This window comes from Taeniopygia guttata, chromosome 19, assembly GCF_048771995.1.
Source record: "Taeniopygia guttata chromosome 19, bTaeGut7.mat, whole genome shotgun sequence".
In the NCBI taxonomy this organism is placed as follows: domain Eukaryota; kingdom Metazoa; phylum Chordata; class Aves; order Passeriformes; family Estrildidae; genus Taeniopygia; species Taeniopygia guttata.
Genome location: NC_133044.1, coordinates 4256897 through 4274866, shown reverse-complemented (window position 1 = coordinate 4274866; position 17970 = coordinate 4256897). Strand labels below are relative to the sequence as shown.

The window sequence follows — 17970 nt, the reverse complement described above, 5'->3', positions numbered from 1 at the left end:
AAAGAGAGCACCCAGCAAACTTCTGGGCCTTCACTTCATTGCAGGGACTCCTCCTTCCCTTCCTGGCAGTGGTGGGCAGAGCTGACTGCTCCACGAGAGGGCTGTGCAGGGGCAGTGCTGCCCTCCTCAGAGGGTGTTTGGGATTCAGTCAGTGTGAGGTGACACCTAAACCTCAAATACCTCTGCATTTTCCCCCAGACCTCGTGTCTTGCATTTTCTTGCACAGAATAATTAGGATGTGTTTGTGAACGCTGTTCTGGGTGTTCTACGTCGCTTCCTTGTGGAGCAAACCACGGGTGGCCACAACAAAAACCTGGCAGTGGCTCTGATGTGACACAGGTGACCTGTCACACCATTTGCCCAGCGTATCAGCTCCCTGCTTATGCTGCAGGTTCACTTGGAACCCTCCTGCTAATCCAGCAGTGGAGGCTTTGTGGGTTTTTCTGGCACAATCTCCACGTGCTTGCAGCGTGAATTTCCATAGTGCTGTTCCTCACAGGGTTCACTGTCCTCAGGGTTGTTTCCAAATGCTGCTGTTGCTGCCTCTGCAACATTTGGCTTTAAGTGTCTAGATGAAACCAGGTTTTTAGAGTGTTTGGAGTCAGGAGAATGTGGAGCACTGGGTGAGCAGGGAGAATGGAAATATGGAAAAGCCTTCAGGGTACTTGAGCTTAAGTACATACTTAGACTTGACTGAGAAAGATGATGAAAGCCATGACCAAATATTGACTGGGGTGTTTGGGCTCTTGAATGCTGGAACACCCAAGTTCCTTCAGGCCTCTTGTGGGGGGTGGCAGATTCCCAGGGCAGTGGTGGATGAAAAGCAGGAGCTGCTCTCAGGACTAGGGTGGAGCTTTGTGCTGGGTTGTGTGGCCCTGGCTTGACTTGGGCTCAGGGGAGGTGGGCAGGAGATGCTCCCTGCCTGCTGTAAGGGATGGAAAACTGGCCTGGAGGATGAGTGCTGCTTCCCTGTGTGATCCCAACCCAGCCTCTTCCCTGTGGATGTGCAGAGCAGGGTCCCCTAACCCCCACCACCTTTTAACACATAGTCACATGTAAGAAAGATGTGGGAGAAGTTGCCCCTCTTGCAGCAAAGCTGCTGTCACTGCTGGGCAAGGATTGGGGCTGCAGAGTCTGGGTGTGCTGCAGGCAGAGGCTGGAGGGATTCCACATCACCATGACTTGCAGTCAGCCTTGGCTCAGCTCAGCCCAGCCCAGTGGTGCTGCCCTGGTGCTTCTCTTGCCTCTTGCTCCTGGCTGCCAGCCTGCCTGCTCCACAGCTGCACTGCTGGGGGATGCTCCAGGAGGGGAACGGCAGGGAGCTCTGCTCCCTCCTTCGGGCAGCTTTGTCATGCCTGGCCTGCCACACTGGTTTAAGGACAGAGGAAGTGTGGGCTGCTGTGAGCCTGTGACCTGCTGGGACAGAGCTGTGTCTGCTTCAAGTGGAGAGACCAGGGGGAATGTGTGCAGCAATAGGGTTGAGGGGAAAATTAACATTTGGGCCTGGTTGTGATTGCAGATGCGGTCATCTAAACTGCAAAGAGGCCACGAGGCTTAAACTGGAGCTAAAGACACAGATATAGCTGTTGGGATGTGCTGCTGAGAGCAAGGCTGGGCCCTGCCAGGGCTGCTGAGCTCTGCTTTGAGCAAGGAGGGACGAGCAGCAGGTTTGGAGCTGGTATCGATCCCTGCCCACACTGTCCCAGCTATCACATCTCTGTTCCAGCTGCCAGGCTGTTCCTGGCACCGGTGTCAATGCACACCAGGGAGTCCCACCAGCATCCAGATCCTGTGGGGTGTTTCCTGGCTAGCTGGTGGAAAGGTGATCCCCCACTGCCTCCCCTTAATCACCGGCTTATTTCAACCGCAGTGCCTGTCTCTGCCTGAGCTGGGCAGGTGCTGGGGTGGGTGGGACAGATCCTTCCCAGAGCAGGATCCTGCTGGGCAGGAGTTGCTCTAAACTCCCCTCTAAGCTGCTAACACTGATCCCAGAGCTGTCACATCAGCAGGATTTGCCTCTCTGGTGCTCCACAGGACCGGCTGGGCCAGTTCTGGCCCTACTCTCCCAGGGAGCTGAGCCCCCCTTCTGCAAGAGTTGCTGGAACCATCCCAGTCCTGTGGCTGCAGGAGAGGGCCCAGAATACTCACTGGGCTGCAGCTGCACTGCTCCAGGGGGATGCAAGCATGCAGAAATCTTCCAGGAAGAGCCCTTGGCCTCACATGGCTTTTCCATGCCAGCTCCACTTCACGTGGCTGCCGGGTGAGTCACACAGCCCAGCCAGGCTGGGGACAGCCAGGTCAGGCACTGCCACAAGGCTTGGTACCTCTCCTGGCTCCCTTCACCTGTTCCCTGCACAGCCCTGGGTCTCTGGAAGAGCAGAGGAATGAGGAAGAAGAGGGGAACCCACAACAGAGTTGTGCTGTTCTATGCTCACCTGGGTTGGCAGGACCCAGCAGGCTGAAAGGTCCCTAGGACAAAGCGAGCAGCAGGAATGTGCCCTCTCCCTCCCTGAGAGCTGCCAGCCCTCCTCAGGGAATGGGGCACATCCTGTCCCAGAGCCCTGGCCCAGGGGGAGCCCCCGACCTGCTCTGCCCCACAGAAGAGCCAGCCCAGTGTGCTGCGGCAGCAGTAAATAGACCGATTTTAATGCACATAACACCCAACATCACCACGGGAGGGACTCGTCCCCTCCCTCACAACCCTTCCAGGCATCAGCTGCAAAGCACAGCCACCCCTGGCCCTCCAGCTGCCTGCAGGGAAGCTGGCTTGGGCTGCTTCTCCATCGGCCATGCCTCTGGCTTCAGCAGCATCCCTGCAGCTCGGTGAAGCTGTCGGGCTGGTCCGGCAGGGAAGCGCTTTTAGGCAGCAGAGCGGGTGAAGGCAGGGCCTGGGGCCAGGGAACGAGCCCTAAGGCACATCAGAGCAGCTTTGGAGAGCCCAAAACTTCCAGCAGCCGGAGCCCGGGTCCCCCTCGGCGCGCACGTCTCAGTCTATCAGAAACTTCTCACCGTCTACATCTCTCCCCGCAGAGCCCTTGCGCAGGGAGGGGAAAAAATCGGAGCGGAGGAGGCGGGAGAAGTACATGAGGATCATGGCGTCGAGCAGCAGCAGGTTGGCGGTGAGGAAGGCACCCTGGCCCTGCACCTCCACGTAGCGGAGGAAGTACCAGGTGAGGTAAGCCTGGGGCGCCAGGCGGAAGGCGAAGTACATCACCAGGTTGATGTACTTGTTGGCCTCGTAGAGCGCCGGGGAAGGCACGTTGCTCATCTTCAGCAGCATGCGCACCGTGAGGAAGATGTTGCTCACCTCCACCAGCAGCAGCAGCACCGCTGCCACCAGGAAGCGGCCTGTGAGGATGAGCGAGACGAAGGCAGAGATGGCCTGGGACACACACACACAAAGCAGGGTCAGCTCACCTTGCCCTGGGGAAAGCGAGTCCTTCCCCGACCTCAGTGAGAGCACACAGTTCTGTTCCCCCCACCCAGAGATCCCAGCAGGCAGCTGAGCTTAGAGAAAACCAGTCTGGAAAGCCAGATCCCCCAGGAGCAGTTACACCTCCCTGTGCTGGGATGAGCCTCCAGCTCTTCCCGCTCCCAGCTCGGCAGCCTGGCTGGCTCCAGGCGCTCGGAGCCGATGCTGGCAGGCGTCCTGCCCCGCCAGGCGCCCTCGCCTTGTTGATGCAGAGCCTACCTGGCAGCAGGGCGAGACACAGGGAAGGGCTCCAGCTTGCCCCACCACAGCCCGTGAAACCTGGGTGGGCTGAGCCTCAGGATATGCGGTAGCCCCCCCGTGCTGGCTGTACTCACCATGGCATGGTGCACCAGGTACTCCCAAGATGAGCGGGACTGATGGTTGAAGATGATGTCAAGGGTGTCGTGGATGAAGTAGCCTGTGGGATGAAGGAGAGCGTTCAGATTGCTCTGGCTTGTGCACCATGACCCACTGTGGAAAGGAGGAGCAACGAGGAGGAGGAAGGTGGTGTGACTGTTCTTCAGGTGTCAGAAACACCTCCACCCCGTCTGGGTATGGAGAGACGGCTATTCCCTGGGGGTTGGCAGCCTGTGGGCTCCACGCTGTGATTAAGGCAGGAGGCATGGAGCTGCCCAGCCCTTGAGCCAGTGGCTCATCCTGAGCCAGCACACCGGGCAAAGCTGAGCAGGGAGTGGGCAAAGTCCGGCGGGGTGGCTGCGGCCACTGCCCTGCCTGGCTCCTTACCTGAGGAAAAGCAGACCAGCAGGTGCCCTGAGACGCTGTAGCCGTCCTGGATGTCGGAGAGCAGCTCCGGAGAGTGCCAGAGGCTGGGAGTGACGAGAGGAGGAAGGGAGTCAGCCTAGGCTCCGGGACGGGCAACACGAGGACCCCCTACCCGCTCCCCAGTGCCCAGGAGTGCCCGGTTCGCACCGTGTTTACCGCGCCCGCCTCTCCCCGCGCTGCCCCATACCTAAAGAGGGCCCATAACCCGGCCAGCACGGAGTGTGCGAAAGAGACGAGGAGATTCCTCCAGCGCCAGCCGCGGCCGGGACGGCTCCTTACGGCGGCGGGCTGTGGCAGGGCCAGGGCCAGGCGGCGCAGTGCCCCGAAGATCGCCACGCTGCCGCCCACCAGCGCCGCCGAGGCCGCCCGCCCGCCCGGGCCCATCGCGCCCCGTCCGGCGGCGCGCCCGCGGCGGGCGGGGCCGCGCCCCTCCCCGGCCACGCCCCCTCCGCGTGCGCCAGCGGGGCCACGCCTTCCCATTGGGCACTCCCCTCGCCGGCCACGCCCCCTCCGCGTGCGCCAGCGGGGCCACGCCTTCCCATTGGGCACTCCTCCCCGTCCCGCGCGCGCGCCTGCGCGGGGTTGGCGGGAGTTGGGAGGGGGGCGTGGCTTTCATTGATGAGCGGCGCGCTGGCCACGCCCCCCGGCGGTGTGTGTGCGCGGGCACGCGCGGGGGGTGCGCGCACGGGCGCGGGGTGCGGAGCTGCCGCCCCTGTGCGCACACGTGTGCGGGGTGCGAAACTGCCGCCCCTGTGCCCGCAGTTTTGCGGGGTGCGGAGCTGCTGCCCCTGTGCGCCCACGGTGCGGGGTGTGCTCCTGCTGGGTGGGACCGCACCTGCGTGCCCCACACCGCGCGTGTGGGCGCCAGATACCGCCCGGCTGCGCCCGTGGGCAGCGCGGGGGGGTGGGTGCAGCGTGTGCCTGGCACATCTGCCACACTGGTGCACAGCTGGCGTGGGCCTCGCACATCTGTTCTGCACCGTGTGTGTGTCCCCGGCACCGTGTGGCTGTCGCTGGTGTTGGGGGAGGATGCCGGGGAAACATCGTGTTTGGAAGAGTAGTGGGAGCAGCCACAAACGCTCACCACAAGATATGGGGAGGGGCCTGGGGCACTCAAATGTGCTCCCCAATACCAGGTTGCAGTGGGGTGAGGCCGAAACGCGGCGGGGTGCTGCTTCCTGCGTGGGGGTCCTGCCCCATCGCTGCCCCGCGCTGCAGGGCACCGGTTTGTGCGAGGGGGGCTGACCCCCCTCCCCGGTGAGCCGTGCTGGCTGTCGCTAGATGGCAGCAGGGCCACGTGGCAGTGCCACCACTGCCACTGCTGTCACTGTCCCCACTCCAGGACAGAGGCCGCCACTCCTGGGTGCAGGGCAGGACCCTCTTCCACGCTATAGCCGCCATCACAGCCGGCCTCGTGGATGCTCGTGGTCTTGGGGTGTCTAAATCAGGTCTGGGGGTCTTGGAGGGGACTCGTGCCCCTTGTGCTGGCCCTGCAGCAGCGCAGACCCTCGCAGTGGGAGCCCCTCCAGGTCCGGGGCTGGAGGCTGCTGGAGAACCGCCGCTCTCTGGGGATGCGGCGTGTCCTGCCGGCATCCCCCAGTCGGGGCAGGCAGCCCAGCGCACCCCAGACCGCTCTCTCTGGTGTCTCTCTCTCAGACCAAAGAGCGTCTGGCACCCAGTGGCACTGGGGTGTCACCCAAGCGGGGGGTGGCGTTACCCCCCGCGCCCCCCGCCCGAAGCACAGAACCCCAGGGCCGTCCGTACGCGGCGCGGTTTGTCCGCCCGCGGACGCCGTAGCAGCGCGGAAGTGTCTCCATGGAGACGGGAGGAGCCGGGCCCAGGGATGGAGAAATACGAGCGGATCCGGGTGGTGGGGAGAGGGGCCTTCGGGTGAGGGGGCACCGGAGATGGGCGATGGGGAGGCCTCCAGCCTTCCTGCCTCCGGACGGGAAGCCTTTAAGCCGCGTCGCCGTGGCAGCGAGGCGCTTGTGGCCGCGGCAGTGCGGGGTCGGCCGGGGTGTGGCACCCGGGGGGACGCGGCACAAAGTGCGTGACACCCCGGGGCGCGGGGAGTGCGGGCGACCTGTGTCACCCCCGGGTGATGGCCAGGCGCTGTGGTGTGTCCCCCCTCCCCGCGCTGAGGCGCCGTCCCTGTCCCCGCAGCATCGTGCACCTGTGCCTGCGCAAGGCCGACCAGAAGCTGGTGATCCTGAAGCAGATCCCGGTGGAGCAGATGAGCAAGGATGAGCGGCTGGCAGCGCAGAACGAGTGCCAGGTCCTCAAGCTGCTCAGCCACCCCAACGTCATCGAGTACTACGAGAACTTCCTGGAGGACAAGGCGCTCATGATCGCCATGGAATACGCCCCAGGTGGGCCCTGCTGTCCCCCAGTGCCTGCAGCTCCAGAGCGTGCCAAGCGCTTGGCTCTTTTTGGGTCAAGCTGCTGTGGTCTCACGTTGTGCTCCTTGTAACAATCCTGAGCTTTGCACCCCCAAGAGTCCAAGCACATCTCTGTTGAGGAGACATTTCTGTAGAAGAGTATCTGGTGGTGCTTGGTGGACACCAAATTGACCATGAGCCAAGTGACCAAGCGTTGATGCAGGTTGTGGAGTCACCATCTTTGAATATACTCAAAAGATTCTGGTCCTGGACAACCTCAGTGGCTCTCCTTAAGCAGTGACCTCACAAGGTCCCTTCCAGCCTCAGCCACTCCATGATTTACACCTGCTAACCATATCCAAAACAAGGATATTTCAAACCCCTCTGTGCCTGATCAGCATGTTACCATCTGCCCTTGCCTCAGGGCAGGGCACAGGGCACATTTCCCTGTGTCAACTCTGTTGGCCCCACATTTCTAACGAGATTTCCTGTGGAGTTTCAGATTAAATCAACATTTGCATGAGGGCTTGCTAAAAGCTATATGTGAGCCCTGAATCTGGACCTCCCCTTCCCAACAGGGGCCTCTCTGTGCCACGTGGCCTCTTGGACTGCAAGAATTCTCCTCTGCAGAACAGGCTGATCTTGTTCTGCCATGAAGGTTTATGTCCTCTGAGCTGTAATTTTAGTGTTTCTTTTCCTGCTGCTTTTGATAATACCTCAACGATAACTTCTCTCTGGCTGTTTCTTCCTCCCACCAACTCGTTCAGGAGCATTGGAGGATGTGCTGTGTATCCCACCAGGATGTGTTTTTCCCACATGCTTGGCTTGTTAGGATGCCAAAATGGCAAAATCCCCCTCTGGTTTTAGGCCAGGTTTGTGCTGACCTGTGCCCACAGCCCCTTGTTGTTCCTTGCAGGGGGCACTCTGGCAGAGTTCATCCACAAGCGCTGTAATTCCTTGCTGGATGAGGACACCATCCTGCACTTCTTCGTGCAGATCCTCCTGGCCCTGCACCACGTGCACACCAAGCAGATCCTGCACCGTGACCTGAAGACCCAGAACATCCTCCTGGACAAGCATCGCATGATCGTCAAGATCGGCGATTTTGGCATCTCCAAAATCTTGAGCAGCAAGAGCAAAGCCTACACGGTGAGTGGCAGCTTCTTACCCCGTGGCAGCAGGCTGGAAACTCTGGATTTGGCTCACAATAATCTCTGGGAAGTGGCTTCAGGCAGTGCCTCTTTTGTTCCTTGGCTGATATCTTCATGCCCGAGTTTGCTGTGGCTCTGTAGGCTGCAGAAGAGTAAGAAAAGACCTGCCCAAAGCTGGGAGAGGATGAGGTGTCTGGACCCACTGGTGAGGGCAGGCAGGGTGGCTCCTGCTGAGGGTGGTGTTTGCAGACTCGTCTGACACATCCTTAGCAAATAAATTCCTGCCTGTGCACTCCCATCCTGCCTTAATCTCCTTTCTCTGCTTGACATTTAGTGTCTTTCCCCACCTGTGCTAATCTGACCAGATGTTTGTGTTACGCTCTGGGCTCTGATTCTCTCAAGTGGATAGAAGCAAAATTAGAGGCAATCACTGTATGTGTCACTGGAAAGGCAAATCCTCTTGTTTTTCACTGAGATTGTCAGGCAGCTGTTGATGCCCAGAGAACAAAAGCCCAGCTCTGTGGAGCTTTGGTTGGTGTGTTCAGGCAGCTCTGCACCAAGCCTCCCTCTTTCCACCATTCTGCCCCCGTTTCACTGCACTGTGGTAAATTTTTGTCTCTTGTAGGTGGTGGGAACTCCGTGCTACATCTCCCCAGAGCTCTGTGAAGGGAAGCCTTACAACCAGAAGAGTGACATCTGGGCCCTGGGCTGTGTGCTCTACGAGCTCGCCAGCCTCAAGAGGGCTTTCGAGGCTGCGGTAAGAGCGATGCGGTTTACACGTAGCACAGGGAGCCGTGGCCTCTCTCTGAGGTGAAAATGTATGCTGGGATTGCTTCTCAGGGAAGTGTGAAGGCAGAGGGCAGTGCTGGGAGCTCCTTCCTCCTTGGCCTCGCCCCTGACTGCCCAGCCACTGTTTGTCTCTTGTTTTCTCTCCAGAACCTTCCTGCCTTAGTGCTGAAGATCATGAGCGGGACGTTTGCCCCGATATCGGATCGATACAGCCCCGACCTGCGCCAGCTCATCCTCAGCATGCTCAACCTGGATCCTTCCAAGCGGCCCCAGCTGAATGAGATCATGGCCCAGGCCATCTGCATCCGGCCCCTCCTGAACCTCTACACAGACGTGGGCAGCGTCAAAATGAGGAGGCAAGTGACACTGCCACCTCAGTGTCCCTTGGGAGGGGCTGCCACAGCCCGCAGCACTGACCAGCTCGCTGCCTCTCTTCTGCCTTTTCCCAATGCAGCTCTCCTGTGCTGCCTGACGTGCAGCTGCTGCTGGCTGAGCTTGGCCCAAGGGCTCAGAGCCAGGCAGGTGCCATGGCAGGTGTGGGCTTGTCATCGCAGTGACAGCAAACAGAGAGTTGTGAGCACAGGGGGAAGTGAGCTGGTGCCAACTCCCCCTCTCAGGTTGTTTAAAGCACCGACAAAGCAGAGCTGTGAATGATTCACCCGTGGCTTCTGCTGTAGCTCTGCCCAGACGTTCTGTGATCCAGGGCTCTGCAGGACATTGATGGCTGGATTTTGGTTTGGCAGGCCTGAAAAACCCTTGGCTCCGGTGCCCACAGTGACCCACAGCCGGACAGGGGGACGGGCAAGCAGTGCCAGGCAGAGGGGTGAGTTCTGGCATGGTGTGTTCAGCTCAGCTCCATTTGGAAGGAGCCTTTTGTTTGGATGACACAAGTCAGAGAGACACTCAGGGTTCTGGAGAGAGGAACTCAAGAGATGTCACCTTCCCTGAGCTCTGGAGGAGCCCTGCACCCCTTGGACCAGCACTGGTCTGGCTCTGGCAGCTCTGCTGGCACCCAGACTGGCTGGTGCTGTTGCTTTTCCTGTGGGAGGAGAGTCAGGGATCCACATTAATGATTTCTCTGTGCCCCACAGGTGTCCGACGTGAGTCAGCCAGGACAGGAATCCCACCTCCACTGTCCTCCATCTACACGTGGGGCAGTGGGATCACCACCCCTCTCCGCCTGCCCATGCTGAACACTGAGGTGGTGCAGGTCTCTGCTGGCAGGACACAGAAGGCTGGGGTCACCAAATCTGGGAGGCTCATCCTGTGGGAAGTGAGTGACAGGGAAGCTGGGGCAGGATGGCTGTGCAGCCTTGGATGGGTGATTTCTGTGAGGAAGGCATTTCTGCTCACTCACAGACCCTGGCACTGCCTCCTCCAGGAGTGCAGTCCCAGCCAGGGTGTGGGTAATGCTGATAAGCCTGTGGGAAGGGGTTCATCAGTGTTCTCCAACCCGGCTCTGCCATGGCTTCTCTCCATCAGGCTCCTCCCGTGGGTGCTGCTGGGGGTCCTTCTCTCCCGGGAGCCACTGAGCAGCTCCAGCCTCAGTTTGTGTCCCGCTTTCTGGAGGGCCAGTCTGGAGTGACCATCAAACACGTGTCCTGTGGTGATCTTTTCACAGCCTGCCTCACAGGTGAGCTGCTGCCTCCTGCATCCCCCTGCCTGGAGCCCAGAACCCCCTAAAACCCAGTGGGACTGCCTGGGGAGCCTGCTCAGAGAGGAGCCAGAGAGATGCTCTGGGCTGGGGTGACACAGAGGCCTCTGTGGCCTCTCATGTAGCATCATGTAGGACTCAGAAATGGCAGACATGGTCCTCCCACACTGGTCAACTTGGTCCCAAACACTCTGGTGTGGAGAGGGCCACAAGCAGTTGGACTTAAGTGATCTTAAAGGTCTTTTCCAACCTAAGTTATTCTATGATTCTGTGAAATCTCCAGTGCTTGTTGTCCTGGTTGCATTGGTGTCACTTAATACCAGAACTGACAGTGGGGACTGGAGTGTGAGGAGAATCTCTGTCACATACTCTGTGAGCGTGACATGGGCACATGCAGTGACCAGCAATGACTGGTGTCACAGTGAGGAGTCAGCGTGAGCTGCTGCAGGCTGCTTGTCCTCAAATTGCAGGAAAGCAGGGTTTGAAGCCCGCTCAGAGCAGCCCAGGAAGTGTTCTGGGTGAAGTGGAGCACACACACCAGTCCAAGGCCACGTTTGTGGAGCAAAGCCCTCCCAGTGGTCCTGTGGGAGCTCTGTTTGCTGTTCTGCTGGGGGTCAGAGCAGCAAACAACAGATACAGAGTGGGCAAACTCCACGGGCATGTGTTTATCCTGCCTCCCGTGGCGTTTCCTGCCACCCCTCTGCTGGGCAGCTGCTCAGGGAGTGCCTCTGTGACTTTAACACCTTGACAGAGCGTGGGGTTCTCAGCTCCTGCATACACAGCTGCAGCAATGTTATCTCAGTGCTCTTATCACTGCTGTTTGTTTGTTGAGCCGTTGCAGCACGGTGAGGCTGCAGCTCCCTGGAAGCTCCTGCAGCTCCCTGGAAGCTCCTGCAGCTCCCTGGAAGCTCACTGAAGGCTTTGTGGCCCCTGCAGCTCCTTCTGAGTCAGAGTGGGTCCCATGTCCTGGGAGTCATAGCCACCCCTTGGCTGTGCCACCTCGCAGGGCCTCACGTGTGCCTTGCAGGACCTCACATGTGCCACTGACAAGGCTCCTTTCTGCTCCTCCAGACAGGGGGATAATCATGACCTTCGGCAGCGGCAGCAATGGCTGTTTGGGGCACGGAAACTTCACGGATGTGAGCCAGGTTGGTGGAGAGGGTGCTGGGCGTGCTTACCCTGCTTTCCCCCAGGGTAAAGGATGGATTGTGGCTTCTGCATCACGTGAGGGGGCTCATCCCAGCTCCAGGGATGTGCATCCCAGGCATGCTCTGGCATCTGACCCCCTCCCCCTCCTCTCCCTGTCACTGTGGGTTTTAAAAGACCCAACCTGCCTCTCTCTTTCTCTCCCCCCCTACACAATGATCCCTTTGAGCGTGGGGGAAGTCAAGAGCTGCCTTGTGGTTGCTGTTGGCAGGCTCCCAGCTTGGAGCCTGCCTCCAATCACACACCTGCCTGCTTCACTCTTGGCCTGCAGCTGCCAGGGTTCACTGAGAAAAGTTATTTTTCAAAAGAGCCAGTATTTAAAGAAGAGCTGTGTGTTTCCGATTGGCTCGGAACACTGGGGCTGAGGGCTCATTGCTCCCTTCCAGCTTCTGCCTCGCCTGCCCTCGGATGTGGCAGCAGCCCATGGCTTCCAGCCGAGCCTGGGGACCGGTGCCATTTGTCACTGTGGTCAGCTGGCCCGTTTGTTCCTGCTCCTCCCAGAGCTGAGCTGCTCCCTGCTTATGGCTGGGGAGGGGAGACCAGTTGGAAGCAGCAGCCAGATCCCAACAAACGGTGCTTTTCACTTGAGGATGATAATGAGTATGAGGCGAGGTGTCAGATCTAACAGCAGGTCACAGCAGGGGCTGGGTGAAATGTGGAGATCCTGGTCCCTCCACACTCTAATGAATCTGAGCTGTTAACTCGCAGCTCCTCTGCACAAGAGCCTTTGAGCCAACACATCCTGCACCAAGCCCCTGCCTGCTCGGAGCAGGCATTCACAGCCCCTGGCACTCCCCACATGGGCAGGGGGGCAAATCCCAGCCCTTGCTGAACCTCTTCCCTCTCCAAACTCTCATAACTCTCATGCTGGCTGCTTTCTTCCGCCCCAGAGATGTTTGCATTATCTTCTGTGCTGTGTGCACGTAGTCTCTTATCCCTTTGAAGGCTGTTTGGAACAAAAAAAAAAAAGAAGAAGAAGAAATTTCTCTGTTGTTTGTGTTGGATGAAAACTGGGATGCTGCCAGCACTCTGTTGAGTCTGGGGGGGCTGGGTGGGAGGGATGGGAGCAGCCGGGCAGGCTGGGAGGTCTCGGCTGACGGCTGCTGCTCTTCCCCTGCCAGCCCAAGATTGTGGAGGCCCTGCTGGGCTACGAGATGGTGCAGGTGGCCTGTGGTGCGTCTCACGTCCTGGCGGTCTCCAACGAACGGGAAGTGTTTGCCTGGGGCAGGGGGGATAATGGTAAGAGAAGTCTGTTTTGCAGAACAGGGCTTGTGCCTGTTCTCACTCCCTTTGCTGGCCCTGCTTGCCCACAGTCTCCTCCAGATGTGCCAGGGTGGGTGGGTGTGGAGGAGCTGCAGCTGTTTTGCTGCATACCAGGGCCCCTGTGCTTTGGGTTTTGCTGCTTTCTGGGATCCTGGGCTGGGCTCTTGCAGCAGCTGTGTCAGTGCTGCTCTCGGTGGGGCTGTGCTCAGGGTGTGTGTTGCCATCAGCTGTTCTTGCTCTGTTCCTCATACCAGGTCGGCTTGGGCTGGGCACCCTGGAGTGCCACAACTGCCCCCAGCAGGTCACAGTCCCCCCAGAGCATGAGGCTCAGAGAGTCATCTGTGGCATCGATTCCTCCATGGTCCTCACAGTGAAGAACCAGATTCTTGCTTGTGGGAGCAACAGGTAAGAGGGGTGGGGGTCTGTGCTCCACATTTTACCCTCCTGGGCCTGTGTTGTGACCAAGGGGTGTCCAGAAGACATCCCTGTGTGATCCTAGAGATTTTCCCTGTGCAGGTGTAACAAGCTGGGCCTAGACCGGATCAGCTCAGCAGAGGAGCCTTCCCCAGAAGACCAGGTGGAGGAGGCCACTGTGTTTGTGTGTGCCCAGTCAGCCCCCTTGAACCAAGAGCCCATTGTGTGTGCTGACATCGGTACAGCACATTCAGCTGCTGTCACAGGTGAGGGTGTGTGCCCAAATTCTGAGAGGGGGAACACCTGCATTTTCCCTGTCTTCCTTCTGCCTGTTTCCCATGGGCAGTCTCTCAAGAGACACCCTGCTCCCAATCTGGAAGCTCTGTGGAGCAGAATGCTCACCCTGGAGACAGCAAGGGGCTTCAGTGTGTCCCAAGTGACACCCAGTTGTGTCTCTCCTCTCTGCTGTCAGCCTCTGGCCACTGTTACACCTTTGGGAGCAACCAGCACGGGCAGTTGGGCACCAACTCCTGCCGCAACAGCCGCGTGCCCCACCTGGTTGTGGGGCTCGAGACGATGAAGGTCACTGTGGTGGCTTGTGGAGATGCCTTCACTGTGGCCATTGGAGCAGGTGAGGCTGAAGCCCCCATGTCCTGGGCTGCAGCAGGCCCTGGCTGGCCTCTGCCTCTGCTGTAGCCAAGGCAGGTGTGCAGTGAGGTGTTTCTGTCCCTCTGCAGATGGTGAGGTGTGCACGTGGGGCAAAGGAGCCAGGGGACGCCTGGGCAGGAGGGATGAGGAAACAGGAGTGCCAAAGCCAGTGCAGCTGGAGGAGACACATCCATACCTGGTGACCTCTGTTGCCTGCTGCCACGGGAACACACTGCTGGCAGTAAAGCGTGAGTAAAGGCTTTGTCCCTGTTATTCCTGCCAGGAGGACCCAACCAGACACAATGCCATGTGACCAGAGCTGTGCTGAATAACCCTGGCATGTCAGCTCACTGTTATTCTAGTCCTTCTTGAGCTGTAGATGAATAGAAATAACTTCAAGCCCAAAATAATTCCCCTGCTGCTCTTCAGCTCTGTGACACTGCCTCTCCCACTGGGCAAGGGGAGCAAAGGGATGGCAGAGGCTGTCTGGTGCATTCCCAGACAGGTAGGCTGGCCAAGCTAGCGTGCCAGCGGTCCACCGAGTAGCCAAAAAGAGCAGCTCTCTAATTGATGCTGCTGAAATAGAAGCTGAGATTTGAGGCGTCATTTTGGCTGCTGCCTTTCCATTGTGGTTTGGAAAAGATAGCAATGGTTTTGTGGTTCCTCTCTGCTTGGGCCAAAGGCAGCATCGTGGCTCGCTTAAAACGTGCCCGTGGCGTGACCTGCCCTTCCGTTGCCTGGATGTACAACAGGAGCCTGGCCCAGACTGCTGCGGGGGCCTTTCTTCCTCCTGTGCTGGGCTGATGATGGCCTCGGCCTGGGCTGAGGGATTCCAGCCCCAGCCCACTTCAAGGAGGCTAATTACAGCCCGGAGGGGAGGAGGCCCCAGCAGAGCGGAATCGGCCCTGGCTCTGTTCCTGCCCTGCCAGTGCCCAGCTCTCATGTGATGTCCTCTGCCACGTGAAGGGGACAGGGAATGGCCGAGTCCCCAGGCTCGGGAACAAGTAGGGCATTTGTCACGGGAGTAAAAGGGGTTTGTTTCTGCAGGAAGACTGCAGGCTGCTCTCCCCTTCCGCTGCTTGAGTTGCCCTGCACTCTGTGGCAGCTGGTTTGTGGGCTCCCACCTGCAGCACTGGAAGAGCAGGGACTGAGTGTGTAGCCCCACTGCTGTCCCTCTGCCCCAAAACCTTGTCCTGTCCCAGTGCTAGGAGTGCAAACTCAGCGGTGTGAGGGCAGCAGCCTTGCCTGCCCCAGCATCCCACAGCAACCAGCGTACAAAACAGCACTAAGAGCTCTGTAAAGAGCTGAGATTTGGATTTTCACACAGCTCAATCTGCCTGGAAATTTCTCCAGCGAGAACACGAGATCTGGTGACACATGTGATGTCATTGCTGCTGTGATCTGGCCTGGGAGGGTGCTGGCACAGGCAAGCTGCACTCTACCTTTGGGGTGGCTGTTCTGCTCCTCCCATGGGGCCAACTCCACTTTTGACTGGCTTGGGCTGCTGCCCAGGTTATCATGAGCTGCTGCTGCTCCCTTCTCTCAATCCCACTGCAAACAGAATAACTGGGAGAAGTCAGGCTGGAGAGGAGAGAACAAACCTCAGGAGACTGCATTTTGTCCTGCTTGGGCTCTGTCTGCTGGGCATGGCCTCGCTTGTGCCGCTACTGAGGTCTTGCAGTGGCTTCCTGTAGGGAAGGGGACAGGACTTTTGGTGTCCATCTGTTGGATATCATGCCTGTGTGGGGCAGAACACTTCTTGTAGCTTCATCAAGGTGGGGCTTCCAGCTAAATCTCGATCTTTACTCTTTTTGTTTCAGCTGTTGTGGAGGAGTCGCCTTCCCAGTGAGCGAGAGCAGCCACATCCTGCTCTTCCTGCTGCCCACGGTGGCCTGGCTCAGACACACTCCAGGCTCCAGAGCTCCTCAGCTGCACTCTCAAGGCAGCAGTCTGGAAGCAGAGAGCTCCTAACGATGGTTCCCAAGGAACCAGAGCTGGTCTCACTTATTGAATCGTCACTGTGAACCTCCAGTGCCTGAGAGTCACCGCCCTGGACATGCCCAGAGCTCTGGTGCTGCCTTCAGGGGGTCACACCGTGGCTCTTCCCCTCCCTGCTGGAAGTGCCTGTGTGGAAGAGTGAGGAGCACAGAGGTTGTTTTCCTCTGTGGAAGCTGTTTCTGGTTACAAAGCCCAGGCTGACAGCTCCGTGTCTGAGAGAGCTGTCAGCCTTTGCACAGCAGCGTCTGGAGTCAGGGCCCCAGGCGCTGTGCTGGGTGACTAAATGCAAACCTCTTTGCTAATTAGAGAAGTCTGTCCTTTCCCATCCCCCCCACAAAACGTTTCACCCATTTATTGAGCACACTTTGGAGGGTCCTGCCTGCACGGCTGGCCGAGCTCTGCAGGAGCAGCCTCCCTGTGCTGCACAGCTCTCCCCAAATGCAGCCTGGAGCTTTCCAATTACAGCCTCCCCCGGCCCCATGAGCTCGCTGGAGGATCCTCCAGCTGACATTTGTCCTCAGGCCCCTCAGTCCTGCTGCTGACCGGTTCACTGGCTCCCAGCTGAGCTAGGGAAGGCAGCAAAACACAGCCAGTGATCTTCAGTACTTGAAGTTTTTTAACCCAGATTTGCCCAGGGAGCTGATGAGTTTTCAGCAGGGGTCTTTGCAGGCAGGAGAAGCACACCCATGTGTTATGGACAGGAGTCGCATTTTTTGTCTCCAGAAGGGTTGTTTCCTTTCCTTTATTTTTTTCCTCTTCTTTTCCCTTTTTTAACTTACATTTGCCCTGGGCCATTTTTTGATGAGCTTCTGTCTCTGATCTGTCTGACATTGCAAATGCTCTTGCCTTTCACATCCATCTTTGTGCTGTTGCCAATCTGTTGTGTATAAAGCCAGTGCTTTCATAAGCTGGTTGAGTTGAAATCTCTCTAATTATTTTTGTGATTCTTTCCTGTTTTCAATGAGGGAAACCTCGACGGGCTCTGGTTAAAACCAACTGATCCCTCTGTTCTGTGGAAGGTAATGAATTTCTGCAGCTCTTCCCTCGCCTCCCAGGCTCCGGCTGGGGAAGGAGCAGGTCCCGTCCGGCCGGGAGAGGCGTGTGCAGCCCTGGCTGCAGACACAGCCTCCCTGTTTGGCTCCTTGGCAGGGTGGGTGCATGGGTTTTTCCCTGCCTTTTTTGTTTCTTGTGGAGCTGCCTTTTCAGGCGGTTACACCCTGCTATCCCAGGAAGCCGACAGGAATTCAAAGGCTCTGCCAGTCCTTTGGCACTTTCCCGTGCTGCAGGTTACGGAGGCGGCTCAGCTCAGCGCGGTGTCGGTGTGTTCCCCTCCCAGACCAACCTGGGCACCAGGCTGGTGGTTCAATTGCCTCAAAGCCCCTCTGGGCCACTGCCTCACCTCCTTGTGTGCAGCTGGTAGCAGCTCCAGCTCCTTCCAGCATTAGATTTCTTTTCCCTGTGTTGTGCAGAGCTCTCGGGGCTCTCCTCGCCCCACACCACATTCAGACACATCCTATAGGAAGGGGCTGGTGCTCCTCCTTCAGCCTTACCAGGGCTGAGGACGGCAGCAGGCAGGACAGAGGTGGAACACCCTTTGTTTTGTCAGTAGTGGCACCAGAATGCCGCTGCTTCAGGAGCCAAGCTCTTCCTGCTCTAGCTGGGCTGCCAAATCCAGGGGTGCGGCCCCCCCACCTGCTTCCTATCAGTGTGCTGGTGTTAGGTGGATGATTTTATGGCTTAATGGCACCTTTGCACTGCAGTGCTGACGCTGGAGGTGTCACCAGCTCGAATATTGGGATCCTTTGCTGCAGACTGGGGAAACCAGTGTGGACCAGTGCCCTTTGTGCTGGGGCAGGGGCTCCGGGGAGGGCTGGAGCCCTCGGGATTTCACAGCCTGGGCTCTCTCCACACAGGAGTTCAGCTGTGAAGCCCAGCGAGATCATTTGAATAATTTAATACCGGGCTGTGACCAAGCCTAGCGAAAGGGTAAAGGAAACAAAGAGGCCCCCAGCCCCGAGCAACAAAAGCTCCTGGAACGACAGGCTGAGGCATGTCCGTGCTGCCGGAGGCAGAGAGCAGCCCGGGCAAATGGGCCACTCGCATTCCTCACGTCTGCTGCTTTGTTCCCCTGCAGAACTCCCGGTGAAATCTGCAGGTCTCGGGGCTTCTCCCTTTATCCCTTTGTTGTTCCTGCGTTGTGCGGAGCTGGTGGTG

The 17970-nt window shown here is 58.5% G+C and overlaps 2 protein-coding genes across 3 annotated transcripts; one reads left to right on the top strand and one right to left on the bottom strand.

The window, feature by feature from the left end:
* Positions 1-2619: 2619 nt before the first annotated feature.
* TLCD1 (TLC domain containing 1) lies at positions 2620-4700 on the bottom strand. The gene is made up of 4 exons (XM_030287803.4): positions 4443-4700; positions 4217-4299; positions 3808-3890; positions 2620-3382 (listed from the first exon to the last, which is right to left on the bottom strand). Exons 1-4 carry the CDS (start codon positions 4637-4639, stop codon positions 2987-2989), a joined length of 759 nt encoding a protein of 252 aa, XP_030143663.4. The 5' UTR covers positions 4640-4700; the 3' UTR covers positions 2620-2986.
* Positions 4701-5953: 1253 nt separating this feature from the next.
* NEK8 (NIMA related kinase 8) lies at positions 5954-16679 on the top strand. 2 transcript variants are annotated; one of them, XM_030287800.4, is made up of 15 exons: positions 5954-6301; positions 6419-6624; positions 7550-7782; positions 8410-8541; positions 8721-8929; positions 9317-9396; positions 9665-9846; positions 10056-10206; positions 11299-11375; positions 12555-12672; positions 12951-13101; positions 13213-13376; positions 13583-13741; positions 13848-14006; positions 15579-16679. In XM_030287800.4, exons 2-15 carry the CDS (start codon positions 6489-6491, stop codon positions 15605-15607), a joined length of 1980 nt encoding a protein of 659 aa, XP_030143660.4. In that variant the 5' UTR covers positions 5954-6301; positions 6419-6488; the 3' UTR covers positions 15608-16679. The 2 variants fall into 2 exon arrangements, with proteins under 2 accessions (XP_030143660.4, XP_002195043.5); XM_002195007.6 differs by having other exon boundaries at positions 6018-6145.
* The last annotated feature ends 1291 nt before the right edge of the window (positions 16680-17970 follow it).